Genomic DNA, 17,866 nt, shown 5'->3' with positions numbered 1-17,866 from the left:
TCAGTGAGCCAATAAAATTCATTATCTTTAGGAAACAGCAGAAAGTGGTAGGAAGGATACCAACTTCAGAACCAGGAAATACGTGTTTATTGTAAACCAGACTAGTTAATATATGAACCAGGTACCTGTGTAAAGTTACTTAATCTTTATAAGCTCATTATTTTCATCTATAATAGTATAAATAATTTTAATAATTATTTTACGTGACAAATTTGTGAAAATCATGTGAGAGAAGGTATATGAGAAGACTCATGCAATGGCAGAGTGGGAGGAGCCTATATAAGGAGTCAGAAGCCTTACGTTTGAGTCCAAACTGTGTAAATATTTAACTATATAAACAGGTCAAGTTATTAATATCTGCATCATTTTTTTCTCCTTTGCTTTCTTCCTTCAACAAATGCTTTTTGACAGCTTACTCTGCAGTGTTTTAGGCAGTATGACTATAGTAAGTAATGATACAGTCAGAGGCTCTACCTTCATATCTTTCATTGAGGTAGTAGACTGCGGTAGTTAAGAAAGTGCTTTCTGGGTACCGCCTGTCAGGGTTTGAATCCTAGCTCTACCACCTAGTAGTTGTATAACCTTGGGTACATTACCTAATATCTGTATGCTTCTGTTTTTCTGATCCGTGACATTGGGATAATAATAGTACCTAAGTCATTGAGTTACTATGAGGATTGAATGAATTAAGGCCTGTTAAGCATCTAGAAGACTTCCTGGTTCTTAGCAATCATTTAATGGTTGTTCAGCTGTTTTTATTGTGATTATTAACATTTTATTGCATTCTAGGCTAGAAGAGAAGAAATGAACACATAATCAAATAGATGTGCTATAATGTCAAGTAGAGAGAAATGCTATGAAGAAAAACATCAACATAAGGGGATATAGAATGAGAGATGAAAGGAAGGCGCCTATTTTAGATAGGGTGGTCAGAGAAAGCTTCTGTGAGGCATTGCAATTTAGGCACAGATCTAAAGTTAGAGGCTGAGTCATGCAGATTTCTGAAGGAGGGTATTCCAAGGAGGGGGAACAACAAGCACAACAACTGAAGATAAAGCATGCTTGCTGTTTCCAAAGTGTGGCATAAAGCCACGATAGCTGGTGTAGTGAGCAAGGGAGGGAGTGGCAGGCGATAAGGTTAGAGAAGGAGCAAGGGGTCCAATATGATGGGCCTTTTCAGCCATGATAAAGATTTTGGAATTTATTTTAAATAAGTTTTAGGCTGGGCACAGTGGCTCAGGCCTGTAATCCTAGCATTTCGGGATGCCAAGGCAGGAGGATTGCCTGTGCTCAGGAGTTCGAGACCAACCTGGGCAACATGGTAAAACCCTGTCTCTACTAAATATATAAAAAACTAACCAGCTGTGGTGGCATGCACACCTGTAGTCCCAGATACCCAAGAGACTGAGACACGAGAATCACTTAAACCTGGGTGGTAAACTGAGATCGTGCCACTGCACTCCAGCCTTGGCAACAGAGTGAGACTCCATCTCCAAATAAATAAGTTTTAAACAGGCATGTAAAGTAATATGACATTTTATAAAAGGAGTGCTTTAGCTGTTATTTGGAGAGAACACTGAAGGTGAAAGGCGAGCAAAAGTGCCAACAGAGAATATTTAGAAAGTTGCTGAAGCAGCCAAGCAAGACTCATGGTGATTTGGAGTGTTAGTAAAGTAATGAGAAGTGATAGGAATATGTCTATATTTTGAAGTTGACAGGATTTGGTATAGAAAGTAAGGGAAATGGAGGAGTCAAGGTTGACTCCAAGATGTTTAGCCCGAGAAACTAAGTGAATGGCTATGCTGTTTACAGAGATGAGAAATAGAGTTGATGGATTGAGGGAAAGGAGACATTCAGAGTTTAATTGAGAAACTTTGTTTGAAACATCTATTAGGCAATCAAATGGAGATCCTGAATGGGCAATTGGATATATGAATCTGGAGAGGTTGGGATTGGGTCATTCAAATTATAATTTATCTTTGTTTGTCAGTATATACTTCACAGAGTTGTTTTACAAATCAAAATTAGAGTGTCTTAGAAGTATTTTGTGAAGTAAAACATATTTAGTTTTGTTTTTGGTAGATAATGTTGCCATTTTCAAGATTGCTACTCATATTTGTATACAGTATTTTCACCCTTTTTCTTAATCATTTTATTAAAGTAAGGCGCTTTCTACATCTCTTTAGATATGATAATTCAAAGAAGCTAGGTTACTTCCAATATTATTACCAGTAGTTACAAACCAAAAGCATCTTCACGAAAGAATAAAGCATCATACACAAGGTATATAATTCCAAGTTTTAAATACCAAAGTAAGCTTTAAACTCATATGTGGTAGAGAAAATATCTTAGCAAGATAGAAAATATCTCCCAAATATGAAAAATATATTTGGTCTTATAACAATACCTCTGCATCTATTAAGAAAAAGGAAATAATGCCTGTAGCCCCGGCTACCTGGGAGGCTGAGACATGAGGGTCGCTTGAGCCCAGGAGTTACAGGCTGTAGTACTCAATGGTGGCATCTGTGAGTAGTCACTGCACTGGAGCCTGAGCAACATAGCAATATCCTGTCTCAAATAAATAAATAAATAAATAAATAAATAAATAAAAATAAATGAGGAGGTGTAGATCTGTATTTATTGACATAACAGGATATCTGAATTGTATCATTGTGTAGAAAAAATGCTTGCACTTTAAAAAATTATGTGATCCCATTGATATAAAAAATAAAATTATATTGATCACATTGATATAAAAATAGTGATTATGTATTTCTTGACTAATATTTTTGGTTTCTGCCCATTTGGGCTTTGGGGCTTACATGTTTTTTTCTGGTGTGTGTGTGTGGGGTGTGTGTGTGTGTATAAGAGAGAGAGAGAATGTGTGAGAGTTGAATATTTGTATTTGCATAAAATAATCTAGAAGTGGAAAAAACCTTACTCTACCAAGTATTTCAAGATTTTAAACTTTATAAGGATGAAAACAACAACAACAAAATAGATCAGTGGTTTATGGGTTTAGGGGGAGGGGTTGACTATATGAGGGAATTTTGGTGGGTGATGGAACATTCTAGATCATAATTGTGGTTGTGGTTATAATGGTATTTGTCGCAACTTACAGAACTGCTTATTACTTCAAATAAAACATTTATCCTTGGATGGGAAGGATTATGGTTTTGTTTTCTTTTTCTTTACTTGCCTCCCCACCTTTTAAATGAATAATGAATATGCATTGTTTTTAAACACAGAACAAAGTTATTTTGAAAACTATAAAAAGGGAACAAATGGGCTTTCTCTAAAGCCAAATGTGTTAAATTAACTCACAGCTAATAATGAGGCTGCTTTTTCTATTCGCACATTAAGAGGCTTGTTTTTATTTCTATTCCTGAGTAATGGGTAATTTTTACAAAATTCTTTTTGGGTGGCATTTGATTTTGGTTTTGAATATGGATGTAAGAGTCAAATATCTTAAGATACCAATCAAACACAAAGCTTTGCCATGAGCTCCAGGCTTATGAGGAAGTAGAAATGTACCCAGCTTTCCTACTCTATTCCCTTCTATTCCCCTTCTCAACTCCTGTCAGCCTTTCTCTGGAAAGCCAGAGAAGTGTGGTATTACTTATTAGATTGCTACGAAGTTGTCTTTTCTTATATTCTCTGGCTTATACCTCTCCTGGATATGGGTATGTAAAATAAGCTTTTCTCTTTTTCATTTAGTAATTAAGTTATGTGTGGGAAGGAAACCTAAAATTTCTTCCTCCATCTTTCTTCTCTAATAAGTTATGTCTAGAGAGGAAAAAATCAAATGGAAATATTAAAAATTAAAATTACATCTCAATCTCATAGATTATTGAGACAATTCAGGTAATGTATATGTGTAAAATGTTAGCTTTGTTACTGTAAATGCTATTCTCAACCATTTTGATGATAAGTAAAATCTGTAATCTGGAAAAATCAAGCAATAGACAAAGTTGATTGTAATTGTTTCCAGTTGCATTTGCTGCTATTATGAAGAAAGTTAAATTGATTATACACTAAGTATGGGCTTTTTAGAATAATTTTATTATTCTTTTATACAGTTGAAATACTAAAGAAAATTGACATTCCATCTGTCTTTATTGGTGAATCATCAGCTAATTCTCTGAAAGATGAATTCACATATGACAAAGGGTGAGTAATAGATATAAAAAAATCATGTTGCTTAATATTCTTTATATTAGGGTAGAATTATATAATATTGTAATCAAGATTATGTTTCAGAATGAACTCTGTATGCTAAATTATCCCTTTTTAAGTCATTTTGCTTTTAAGACATAGTATTTTAAAGTATTTTACTGCTTTTACTTTGTATGATCATGTTGAAAATATATTCATGCTAGTGAATGGCACCCTTGTTGCTAAAAAGATAAGGTAACTTTTCATTTTACAGTTTAATCAAACTAGTATTTAAAAATAATGCAATTTATGTTTATATGAAATTTTCTATTAAGAAATGTTTTTTATATTATTAAAAAGATATTTTATATATGATAAACACAGAATCAAAAACACTGTGTTAAGTGACTAACATTTACAAAGACAAAAAGTCAGTTTTCAAGTTTTGGAAGTTCGATTTGAATGAAAACTTTTATATAAAACTCTTCTCCCCCAACCCCACAAAAAAAATCTCATTACCAAGATAACATACCAACTCAAATTAAGGCACAGCTGTCTCATCTAATATAGAACATATATAGAAAACAGTATGATGAACACTTCGGAGGTTCTTCCAGATCCCCAAAACGTAGTGGACTGTAACAGACTTTTGACCTAGTGAACAACAAAAATGATAATAAAAGCAGCTAGTATTTATTGAGCATTTAGCAAGAGTGGGCACTCATGAAAGCAAGATTTACACATTTGTTATCCATTTAATCCTCACAGCAACCCTCTAGTGGTTGTTATTATTATCAGTTATTATCTACATTTGTCAAAAGAGGAAACTGGCACAATGAAACCCAGTAAGTATTTAGGAGGAAAAGAAATCCACGAATATTTGAGTTTGAAAATGCATAAAAAAGAAGAGGGCAAGGTTTTCTGTTTACTGTTATTGTTATTTCCCCACTACAGTGTTGATATTTAAAATACTGTTCACGGCCGGGCGCGGTGGCTCAAGCCTCTAATCCCAGCACTTTGGGAGGCCAAGACGGGTGGATCATGAGGTCAAGAGATCGAGACCATTCTGGTCAACATGGTGAAACCTCGTCTCTATTAAAAATACAAAAAATTAGCTGGGCACGGTGGTGCGTGCCTGTAATCCCAGCTACTCAGGAGGCTGAGGCAGGAGAATTGCGTGAACCCAGGAGGCGGAGGTTGCGGTGAGCCGAGATCATGCCATTGCACTCCAGCCTGGGTAACAAGAGCGAAACACCGTCTCAAAAAAAAAAAAATACTGTTCACATATTACATGCTCAGAACATTTTTTTTTAAGTTAAGGAATATAATTTTGGAAGTTGTATCAAAAAACAATTATGCAAGGTGATGTTTTGTCAGCCATATTAAAAGGGGAGAATTAGTACTTGCTTTTACCTCAATATTGCTCCCTCATGTAGAACACTTCTGTAAATTTTATGTGTATTTTAAAGAGTCTTTTTTGTTGTTAATTATAAGACCATACTTTTTAAAATTAAAAAATAATATATACATGCTAGCAAAATATGGAAAAATTGAAATATAAAACATTTACAGCGAAAGTCCCTATGTGAAACTACTCTCTAACAACTACTGTTTTTTTAAAAGCCCTTTCTCCCCCATATTTGATTATTGACATTAATTAGTGATCATGTGCTTATAAAATGGAACCATACAATACATAAAAAATTGTAACTTGCTTTATTTACTTAATGTTTTGACCCTTTCTAGGCAAACACAAGTTTACAAACTCTCTTATCCCACCTCTTGGGGACAGTATATTGTGGCAATGAAAAATTTTTAAATTTTAAGAAGTTAAATAACATTCCAAATAGAATTTGAGGTAACACCCCATAATCAAATAAATTAATGTATCTGCAGTAAATATATGGCTATTTTTTTCATGTCAGTTCATTTCAAATTGACTATCAAATGAATTACAAACATTATTTTTTAAAGCTTTTTGGATTTTAGAATTGTGCGTAAGGAATTATAGAGCTGTACATAAAGATCTATATCTGTCTATCTGTCATCTATTTATCTATTTATTATCTATCTACTACCTACCTACCTGCTTCACCCTCAAGCCCCCTCTCTTTCTTTTAGTGGGCAGAACTAGGAAATATATACGGCTTTTAAAGATACAGTAAATCATGAGTATATACTGTTACTTTCTATTTAAATTCAAGAGTCTAGAATTTTTACTTTATTGATCTTAAATGTGTATTTTATTTTTCTATGCTGAAAGACATCAACACAGTATTTTCTTTTCTAATTATAGAGTATATACACAACAGACTCAGAAGAAGAATGCTATTACCAACATTTAAAAAGAAAAGTTTTTCTCTGCTTAAAGTATATCATAATAAATTAGTAAAGTCACATTATTATTATTATTATTTTTGAGACAGGCTTTTGCTCTGTTGCCCATGCTGGAGTGCAGTGGCATGATCTTGACTCACTGCAACCTCTGCCTCCTGGTCTCAAGTGATCCTCCTACCTCAGCCTCTTCAGTAGCTGGGGGCTACAGGCAAATTATTTTTTTAAAAGATAAGTGAAATAGTCTGTGTGCTGATATCATCAATTGAAAACACAGGTTTATGTGATTCATTTGTTTTTAGATTTTAGAGATTGCTCCTCTTACCTCAAAGTGTGATTTTAAAAATTATATATAAACTTTAGGTCAAAATCAATGAAACAATGTATATTCAAAGAAATTCAGATTCTAAGTGTCATCCATCTTGTCCATTTTATTCCTAACCTTACCTCATAAGTTAGAATTTAAAAAAGATTTTAATTTATTCTTTAGTTCATTAAATTTAAAAATATATAGGAAAAAATATGTATCTTCTCCCTTATCGTTTACCCTTACTACATAAACACTATTGCCTGTCCTGCTTTTGACTTAATAGTTTATCCTTGAATAGATAGAGATATTCTTCATTCTTTTATATAGCTGCACAGAACTCTTATTTTGTGCATGTTCCAGTTTAATCAGCCAGTCCCCTGTTTATCAGCATTTGAATTGTTTACATTATTTTGTAATTATAAATAATGCAATAATGTATAACCTTATGCATAAATGTTTACCTTTTTTCCCAGTATACTTTTGGAATAGATTTTTAGAAGTAGGATTTCTAGTTCAGAGGTTAAATGTTTATGTATTTTTGCTAGATATTGTCAAATACCCATCCATAAGGGTCATGCCAGCCGTTTATGAGGGTGTCTGTTTTATTGTAGCCTCACTAATAAAGTTGTTGTTGGGTTTTTTTTTTAAATTTTTACTACTCAGATAGGTGACAAATGGTATTCTAATATAGTGTTCATGTATATTTCTCTGATTACAAGCAAATTTGAGCATTTTTTCTTATGCTTAAAAGGCTCATTAAAAAATAAAATATAAATAGCTTTTAAGCATAAGAAATAATTCTGGTTATTTCACATAAATGGAATCATATGTATTCCTTTGTGATTTTTTTTTCATTTAATGTAATGTTTTCAAGGTTCACCATGTTGTAGCGTATATTGATATTTCATTCTTTTTATTGCTGAATAGCATTCCATTGTATGGTTATACTACATTTTGTTTATCTGTACATCAGCTGGTGGACATTTAGCTTGTTTCCATAATTTGACTATTATGAATAATGCTTTTTTTTCACTATTTAGTATATATTTTTACATGTGCATATGTTTTTTTCCTCTTTGGTATATACTAGAATAGAATTGTTGCATTATATGGTAACTGTATGTTTAATACTTCTAGGAACTGCCAGACTTTTTTATATTCACACAACAGCAATGTATGAGGGTTCCAATTTTTACTTCCAAAGGAATTTAATAATCAGCTGATCTAGCTTCAGCAAAACCTGATGATATTTTTATTGAGATTATATTGTATTCATAAATTAATTTAGGAAGAATTGACATTTTTAGCATAAGTCTCCTTAGTATGTCCTGTTATTTGTTCAATTCTGCTTTTTCTATTCTTTTTTTAAAAAGGGTCTCATGTCTCATTCTAGTTGCCCAGGCTGGAGTGCAGTAGCATGATCTCAGCTCCCTGCAGCCTTGATCTCTCAGGCTCAGATGATGCTCCCACTGCAGCCTCCTGAGTAGTTAGAACTGTAGGCGCACACCACCTTGCCCAGCTAATTTTTTGTATTTTTAGTAGAGATGGAGTTTCAGCATGTTCCCTGGGCTGGTCTTGAACTCCTGGACTCAAGCAGTCTGCCTGCCTCAGCCTCCCAAAGTGCTGGGATTACAGGCGTGGGTGAGCCACCACCCCCAGCCAATTCTCTTTTTATATATTCAGTTTTATTGTTTTTTAGTCCAAATTCTATGTGAGATAAACATTTCTTGTTAAATTTATGCCAAGGTACTGTATTGTTTGCTATCATAAGTGGAGTCTCTTCTTTTATTCTATCTACTAACTGGTCTTCATTTGTACAGCTGAAAGCTCATTTTTGAGTGTTGATATTATAACCTGCAATTTGACTAAATTCTCTTACTGTCGGTGGTAATTTTTTCATATAAATGGGAATAGTTTTATCTTTTCCTTTCCAATTCTTATGCTTCTAATTGCTTTCCCTTATCTAATTGCATTGGTAATAACTTTAACACCATGTTAAATAGTAGTGGAGATAGGCATCTTTCTCTTGTTACTCTCTTTAGTGAGAAAGCTTTTCGTTTTCTCTTTAAGTAAGATTCTAGTTTTTTATCATATTAATAAAGTATTCATCAATTACTGTTTTAGTGTACTTTATTCTTTTTAGCTACTGTTCTTTTAACTACTATTAAAAAGGATAGTATATTCTGGATTTAACAATAGTCTATTGTTTAGAAATACCCTAATATACTTAGTAAACTACTGGCTATAAGCATGACCTCTGGAGTAGGAACCATGTGGATTCAAATCCTGGCTCCTATCACTTTTTTAAAAAAATATATATTTTACTGCATTTTAGGTTTTGGGGTACATGTGGAGACCTATAATAAACTCCGGAGCTTCTGCACAGCAAAAGAAACAATCGTTAGAGTGAATCGGCAACCAACAGAATGGGAAAAAATTTTTGCAATCTACCTGTCACTTCTTAGCTGTGTGACCTTCAACAAAAAATTCATTATCTCTGGGCCTTAACCTCTTTCCTCACTAAAACGTGAACAATAATAGTACCTAGAATAGCATATAGTATTGCTGGAAGGATTAAACACATGAATAGCATTCTTAGAAGAATACCTGGGACATAGTAAATGCTTCATAAATGTTAACTCTTATTCTCCTTCCAATTTTTGTCTATTATAGGAAGTGCTATAATGATATCCTTGACCATATGTTATATGCAAATGCACAAATGTTTCTTTAGCAAAAGCACCTAAAAGTGGATTTTTTTTGACTAAGGAGAAACAGTTTTAAAATTCAGTAAACAGTTGTCATGTTGCCCTTTAAAAAAGGTTGAACCAATTATGTTTCCACCAACATTTTAGGAAAGCCAATGTTTTCCCCTACTCTTGTCAGAAATATATATTATGAGTCTTTTTTATGACCTCCCAATCTGACAAGAAGAAAATAAGCTGGTCTGATTAGCATTTCTTTATTCATAGGGAACATTTTTATAAACTGTTTGGTGTCCTTTGTCCATTTTGGTCTTTTAAAAACTTAAATTCTAGAAGCATTTTGTAACTTTTTATTAGGGAAGGCAAATTACTGGATAACATACAATTTTTACAAGTTGTAGTCAGAGACAAAGCTTGTTTTTGATCAGAGCGAGTAATGAGGTATACTGGAGGGATTGCTGGGGTGTGGCCTTTGGGGGGTATTTAATCTTCATGGACATATTTTATCTTTTTAAAATGAAGACTTAGAACAAAGAACTTTGAGGTTCCTTTCAACTGTAAGATCTCTATAATTCTCTCTGATGGTTAGGGATTCTATTTTTTCACATTTAATCCCTAGCACCAGGCCCAAAGACTACATCACAGTAGATATTTGGTAAATTCTACTGAAATTAAACTGCTTTTATGCTACCTCAGGATTCCTCAAGAAGACAGAGCAGTGTACTGGCAGCAAAACAGGGAGTTCCACAAATAGGGACACAGGGCTGGGCACTGAGCCTGTTTATTAAGGGATGTAGGATGTTTAATGAGGCAGCTGTGAGCTTTGTCTGAAAGGAGCAAGTTCAAGCAAGTAATCAGCTGAAATAGTGGGGATATCCAGCAGTTGGACTGAATATAGGTTGTTGCTTAGAAAGCTGATCTCTAGGACAGAAGGCTCTGCTGTGTGGCTATAAATCCACTGAGGCTCAGTAGTTTGATTGGTGGGGGATGGATGTCAGAAAGAACAGACAAGACTTCATGTGTCAACAGAAGGATGGGGAAATTAGACAGGTTGTTATTATAAAGCTTAATTAAGCCTAGGCAGCTGGTTTGAAATTAGCCTGGGAAGTCACACAAAGACAAATAAGATCTTATTTTCTGGGTTGCTTAGGACTCTGCTTCAATGATCAGATCTTAGTTGCAGAGCTCTTAAGATGTGCTGTGTTTAGGCATGGACATGGAGGCAGTGTGGTAGGATACTTACTGAAGCTGTTTAAATACCTTCTTCCTCAAATACAGATTAATCTGGGACTAGGGCAAGGATGAGTCTGAAAGTTCAGCTGTGGGAGACCTGGCCTGACAGAAGAAATAGAAATGAAGACAAAGTACTGAAATTCTGTTGTAGTTCTGTTATAGTTTCCTGTATCATCACCATCACCACATCCACCATTAGCAATTTGGTTAAGAAAAGAACAGTATCTTGAATGTACATCGAGCTTTTGATTGAAGATGTTCCAAACCAATTTTTTTTTTTTTTTTTTTGAGGCAGAGCTTCATTTTGTCACCCAGGCTGGAGTGCAGTGGTGCCATCTCAGCTCACTGTACCCTCCACCTCCTGGGTTCAAGCAATTCTCATGCCTCAGGCCCTGGAGTAGCTGGGACTACAGGCACCTGCCACCATGCCTGGTTAACTTTTTTTTTTTTTTTTTTTTTGTATTTTTAGTAGAGATGGGGTTTTGCCATGTTGGCCAGGCTGCTCTCGAACTCCTGTGACCTCAAGCAATCCACCTATCCTGGCCTAAAGTGGTGAGATTACAGGCAAGATGCTCAAAATCTTTTATCAATGGTTGACCCTTTAAAATCCTCATAATCCTACAGTCCTTGACAGTAAACTAAAATGGTATTTAGTTTATAATGGAAAGCATTAATAGGATATGTGGAATATTAGATTTAGAACCCAGGCCTATGAATCTTAGCACAATGCTTACTGGGAAGTTCTGGAATTGATTCCATTTCTATAGTTACAAACACACAGGAAGTTTCTAGTTCACTGGGACTTCCTGATTTGTTCTTTTAGGTTGCTCCTTCTCACCTAGCAGCTCTGTTTATTCTGAGCAACCCTGGGGCTTGTCTCATAGGAGAGGATTTATTTATCTCATCAAGGCTGAATGTATCTTAGGAAGTCATAAACAAAAAGAAGAAAAACACAGAATATGAGAGTTATAAGCCTTTCTACTGCTGAGATACTAAGTTACAATGGGTTGAATTTAGGATATGCAATAGTTTGGCTTCTAAACCCCAACAATGTTAATTTATAGCATATTAGTGGCTGTGGGGTAGGGAGGTTATAGAGGATTAGTGTCTCATGGAAAGGCTCCTACATTTAAAAGTGATACCACTGGCTCAGGGCAGTTTCAGAGGGTATGTGCTGAGAACAGGGATATTATTTGCAGAACTGGCTGGCCTCATGCTGGAAAAGATGGTATCAAATATAGCAGCTTAGGCCCTACTGCTGCAGATTTTCTTTTTTTTTACACTGATGATATATTAGTTACTTTAGTATTTTGTGCCAGGCTATACAAGTGTGTATTAAATCCTCTGTCATCCCGCATTCTGCTGGAAAGTGATTGAAATAAAAAGCTAGCAATCCTAGCAATTTTTAGAAAGTTTGAATATTTGATGGAAATTCCTAGTATTATCTTTTTTGTTTGTGGAAGCTTGATAGAAACCCTTGTATGCATGTATAATAAATAATAGCATGAAGATTTATAGCCTCAGAAAGAAATAAGTTGCTTTCATGTTATTTGTCTTAAGTAAGTACTATAGTGTCCTAAGTACCTCTGTATGAGGAAAGGAGTAAATATGTTTTTATTTTTCTTTATACTGAGAACTCTTGTTTTGCATTGAACCTTTCTTTTATGAAATACCTGGCTTCACTACCTAAAAAATTAACTATCAGTGGATAACAGAGGAGCTTTGCTGGCAGCATACTAGTCTAGTACCACAGTGAACCCAATGGAGTGATCTGTCATATTACTGAACATTATACAGACTCTTCCCTAAACTAAGGATATTTTCTATGCAAAGTTTTGATGCCATGTAAAATTTCCTCATGCAACACAAATGATGTGCTTATTCTGATTACAGTTTTATTTCCTGGGTCCCTGTCAATTTTTATAATGATAATGTCACAGTAATAACATGGTTAATGACAAATAAGAATTAAGGCATGTAGCATTTCCTTTTCCCCACATTATAACACACACATTTCTGTAGTTTTTTTCAGTCCAGTGGTGGAGAAGGTGGGGGATATGCAGGAAGCCGTAACTCTTATGAAATCTTTGACCGGTTTTTCATTCTATATCTCACAGACAATTGTAGGGTATAGGACCTGTATCCATTGTACCTGGTACAACAGATACATGTAAAGCAGATAGGGAGGAAACAGTATAATTTCTATCAGTACTGACTCTAGAATTTTTTCCATAGGAAGAATTTATGAACAGTAATTTGATTGAGGTGGAGGTTCTTGTTGATACCCAAGGTGCTAACATGATTTTACATAAAAAATATAACTTTTTCCCAGGTTACCAAATTCAGTAAATAACATCTCTAGGTCTGGTGTGGTGGCTCATGCCTATAATCCCAACACTCGGAGGCCGAGTCAGGCAGATCACCTAAGGTCAGGAGTTCAAGACCAGCCTGGCCAACATGGCAAAACCCTGTCTCTACTAAAATACAAAATTAGCCAGCCTGTAATCCCAGCTAATCATGAGGCTGAGGTAGAAGAATCAGTTGAACCTGGGAAGTGAAGGTTGCAGTGAGCTGAGATCATGCCACTGTACTGCAGCCTGGACAACAGAGCAAGACTCCATCTAAATAAGATAAAATAAATAAAATCTCTCCAGGATAAACACAGTATTGATTGGCTAGTTTTCTTTACCCAGTTTGATCATATAGGTATACTATTAGGAAAAATATGTAAAATAAACTTAAAGATGTAGAAAGCATTCCTTAAATTATTGGAAGTCATATTTTAGAAAATGAAATGTGTATAGTGGATTTAATTGTAATGTCTATATGTCTGTTTTTAAAAATATTTTTTCCTATTTTTAATTAACATCATAATTTGACAGCTTTTCATTTCTCAATTATTGATTTTGGTTTTCTTCTAGGGGCCACCTTATCTTAGTTCCAGAATTTAGTCTTCCTTTGGAATACTACCTAATTCCCTTCCTTATCATAGTGGGCATCTGTCTCATCTTGATAGTCATTTTCATGGTAGGTACATTAACTTTTAATAATTAAAAAAAATAGTATGAATGAATCTAAAAACATTGTATTGAGTGAGAATTTATACCGTATATACAGAAAAGAGTACATATTGTATAAATTCATTTACATGAAGTTCTAGAAAAGACAAAGATAGTGTGAGTAAGAAAAAGTCAGAATGGTGATTTCCTCTGGGATGTTAGAGAGAGGTGAGTGATTTACCGAAAAGGGTATGAGGAACTTTTGGGGGGTGACAGTCATGTTCTATATATAGATAGAGATGTGGGTTGCACAAATACATGGTATTTGTCTGGATTCATGAAATTACATAATTGTGTTGTACATTTCATTATACATAAATTTTACCTCAAAAGAAAACAAAAGAACTGTCAAAAAATTTACTAAACTGAGTAATGATATGCATGCCAAAATAGTTTGTGGAAAATACACTGATATTTGCAACTTACTTTAAAATACATTGTAAAAAAAATAAGAGGAAAAAGATTTATTGATGAGTAAATAGAGATATGACAAAAAGCATAGTAAAATGTTAATTACAGAATCCAGGTGGACATATGAGTATTTGTTATAAAATTTAACTCTTATGTATGTTTGAACATTTTTATATTAAAATACGAAAAAAATAATGTGAGAGCTTAAAGTTAATAGGGAATGACATATTATTTACCCATCACAGTGGTTATCAAAGTATGGTCACAGGACTATTAGTGAGTCTACAAGGTCAAAATTATTTATGTAATAATACTAAGGTAGCCTTTGTCACTCTCATTCTCTTAGAGGAATATAGTAGAAGTTTCTAGAGGCTACATGATGTGCAATATCAAAATACTTGAAGACAGAAGCAGTTTAAAAATCCCTCTGTATCCTATTTGGACAGATATAGGAAACAGTCCCACTATTCTTGCCAACGTTTTTATCATAAAGAATAATTTATTATATTCAGTACATTTATTATTATATTGAATTCATAGATTAAAGATTAAATGTTATCTTTAAAATGTTCACTCTTTCTATTATGCTACAGTATTTTTGAATTTACTTTTTTAGGTCTTTCATATCCATCAGTTAAATAATTTTTTTCCTACAAGTGTTTTGCATGTCTTATTTTAGACTTATTACATATATAGTAAGTATTTCTTGCTACCAAAAAAAGAGATTTTTGAAATTACATTTTATAATTGGTAATTCATATAATTGAGTATTAGAGCATTGCTTTTTAATAAACATTTAATTTTAGAATAATGTTAAGATTTACAGTAAGTTTGCAACGAAGATAATTCCTTTTCATCCCTCATCTACTTTCCCGCATTTTTAACATTTTACATTACCAGGGGACTGTAGTCAAAACTAAGAAACTGACATTGGTACATTACTATTAATTGAACTCCACACTTTGGATTTCACCAGGCTTTTCATTAATGTACTCTTTCTGTTCCAGGATTAAATCCAGGATACCACATTGTATTTAATTATCCTGTCTTCCCTCTGGTCTATGACAATTTTGCTGTTCTTGTTTTTCATGACCTTGACAGTTTTGAGGAGTACTGGCCAAGTATCCTGTAGAATGTTCTCAACCTGATTTTTTTCTCATGATTAGACTGGGCTTCAGGTTTTTCAAAAGAATGTCATGGAGGTGAAGTGCCCTTCTCAGCACATCATATTTGGGGATACATAATATGTGTAGAACATCACTGATGATGCTAACCTTCATCCCTTGGTTACAGTAGTGTTTGCTGAATTACTTCACTATAAAGCTAATATTTTTTCCTTTTTCTACTCTATTTTTTCTTTAGAAATGAGGCATTAAGTATAGTCACCCTCAAGTTGGGAAAGGGAAGAAACTGAACTTCACCTCCTGGAGGGGTTCATATCTACCTTATTTGAAATTCTTCTACAAGGAAGATTTTCTTCTTTTCCACATTTATTTATTTATTTAGTCAACCATTTATATTAGTATGCACTCATGTATATTTATTTTACACTTAGGTTATAATCCAGTACTATTAATACATTATTTTTGTTTTTCAGTTGTTTTTAAATTGTTTAACTTTGGCTCTTGTCAGGCTGGATCATATGTTCCTTTGGTTCAACCCTATCCTTTTTTTTTATTAAGCAGTTCGTTACTACTGTTGTATACTATAAGATGCTTCAGATTCATCTTATATTTTTCTTGTCCCAGCCCTATCATCAGACCTTTTCCCAAGGACCCCTGGTTGTTTTAATTAGAGAGTTGTATTTAGAAAGCAAGGTTTGGTCAGTGGACATTATTGATTTTTATATATTAATCATATAATCATGTCATTAATAATCATGTCATTAATAATTAATCATGTAATCATGTAATGAATTCTGTTACAGTAATTTGTTTGTTGATTCCCCTAGGGTTTCAGTGTAGAAGGAAGAAAGTAGAGAGAAAGTTAGAAAACGAAACAGCAAACAAACAAAAATTCCCTTGGAAAACCAAGTAAATATCCTTATACTGATAAAGAATATAGATGAAAAACTTAAAATAAACATTGAAAGTCAAGAACAGGAAATGGATGTCTATCGTTGTACCTCTTTTTAACATTGTGCTATATTTTTTGGTAAAATAAGGGTGAAAAAGCTGTACAAGGCCTGGACATAAAGAAACCAGATTTTTATTTGCTTGATTTCTTTAAATGAATACTGGATTATATGTCTGTCTTTTATCTGTTGTAATAATAACTGGTTTTTCTCTCTTTTATCATGTTTATGTTGAATTACATTAATATGCTTTGTAAATTTTGAAATTCCTTATATTTTAGGGCTAAATCCTGTTTGATTATGATGTGTAAATTTTGTCTTTACATCTCTGGATTATTCAGATTTCTAATATATATTATTTTATACTTGGATATAGATGTAAAAATACTAGAATATTAGCAATCTGAATATTCAGGTAAGAGAAAGCTTTGATTTAATGGGGCTAGAATAATCTTGACCTCAAAACTAGACAATCTCCTTGAGCGTTGTGTGTAGGAAGGTAGACTGGAACAACCACTGTAGAAAACAGTATGACAGCTCTTCAAAAAATAAAACATGGAATTGCCATATGATTTGGTAATTCCACTTCTGGGCATGTACCAAAAAGAATTCAAAGCAAAGACTCATTCAGATATTTGTACACTGTGTTCATAGCAGTATTAGTCACAATAGCCAATGGTGAAAGCAACCCAAGCCAACGGTGAAAGCAACCCAAGTGAACATTGATGGATGAATGGATAAACCATGTATGAAACATACATACAATATAATATTATTCAGCATTATTAAGGAAGGATATTCTGACACATGCTACAATATAGATGAAGCTTGAAGACTTTATGCTATGTAAAATAAGCCAGTCACAAAAGGACAAATTCTGATTCTGCTTATATGAGGTACCTAGAGCATTCAAATTCATAGAGACAGAAGGTAAAATGGTGCTTGCCAGGGACTGAGGGGAGGGAGAAAGGGGGAGTTGTTTAATGGGTACAGAGTTTCAGTTTAATAAGATGAAGTCTGTGAATGTATGGTAGTGATGGTAGCACAACAGCATAAATGTACTAAAGCCACAGAACTGTAACTTAAAAATGGTTGATATAGTAAGGTTTATGTTGTATTTTACTATAATTTAAAAAAATAAAAATAACTAGATAGTCAAAATTATAGCCTCATAAAACTAAAGCTTTTTCTTATTTTTTTAAAATCATTTTTTAAAAAATAAAATTGGGGTTATCCATTACTTTTTTATAGAGAATGTCTATAAAATCATCTAGGTCTAGTGACTTTTTCATAGTTATATAGACGTTCAGATGGTTTTCCAGTTCCTACTAAACTATATTTCTAAGAAATTTTCTGTTTTCAAGTATAGTGGAATAAAGTGATTTATAATATTCATATACTCAAATAACAATTTAAAAAGAATTTACTATTTGTGGAATAAATTCTCTTTATTCATATTCATCTGTGCCTTGCACAATGTTATCAGAAGTTATTGCCTTATTAGTTTTTCAGAGAAGTAGGCTTTCATTCAATAAAAATACATTCTACACCCACGATGAATTAACTAGGCACTGTTCAAGGGTCT

At 33.5% G+C, this 17,866-nt stretch overlaps 1 protein-coding gene across 2 annotated transcripts in view; it reads left to right on the top strand.

Annotated features, from left to right (window-relative positions):
- The window catches only part of RNF13 (ring finger protein 13), a 183,667-nt gene that overhangs the window by 109,994 nt on the left and 55,807 nt on the right, over positions 1–17,866 (top strand). For both annotated transcript variants that reach the window (XM_002759497.7, XM_035278324.3), the window contains exons 6-7: positions 4,080–4,170; positions 13,659–13,764. In XM_002759497.7, the coding sequence (XP_002759543.1) occupies positions 4,080–4,170; positions 13,659–13,764 (197 nt within the window). The remainder of the gene's footprint in view (positions 1–4,079; positions 4,171–13,658; positions 13,765–17,866) is intronic.

This window comes from Callithrix jacchus, chromosome 17 (genome assembly GCF_049354715.1).
Source record: "Callithrix jacchus isolate 240 chromosome 17, calJac240_pri, whole genome shotgun sequence".
Lineage (NCBI taxonomy): Eukaryota > Metazoa > Chordata > Mammalia > Primates > Cebidae > Callithrix > Callithrix jacchus.
The sequence above is the reverse complement of the archived record's forward strand: the minus strand, read 5'-3'. Positions and strand labels throughout refer to the sequence as shown.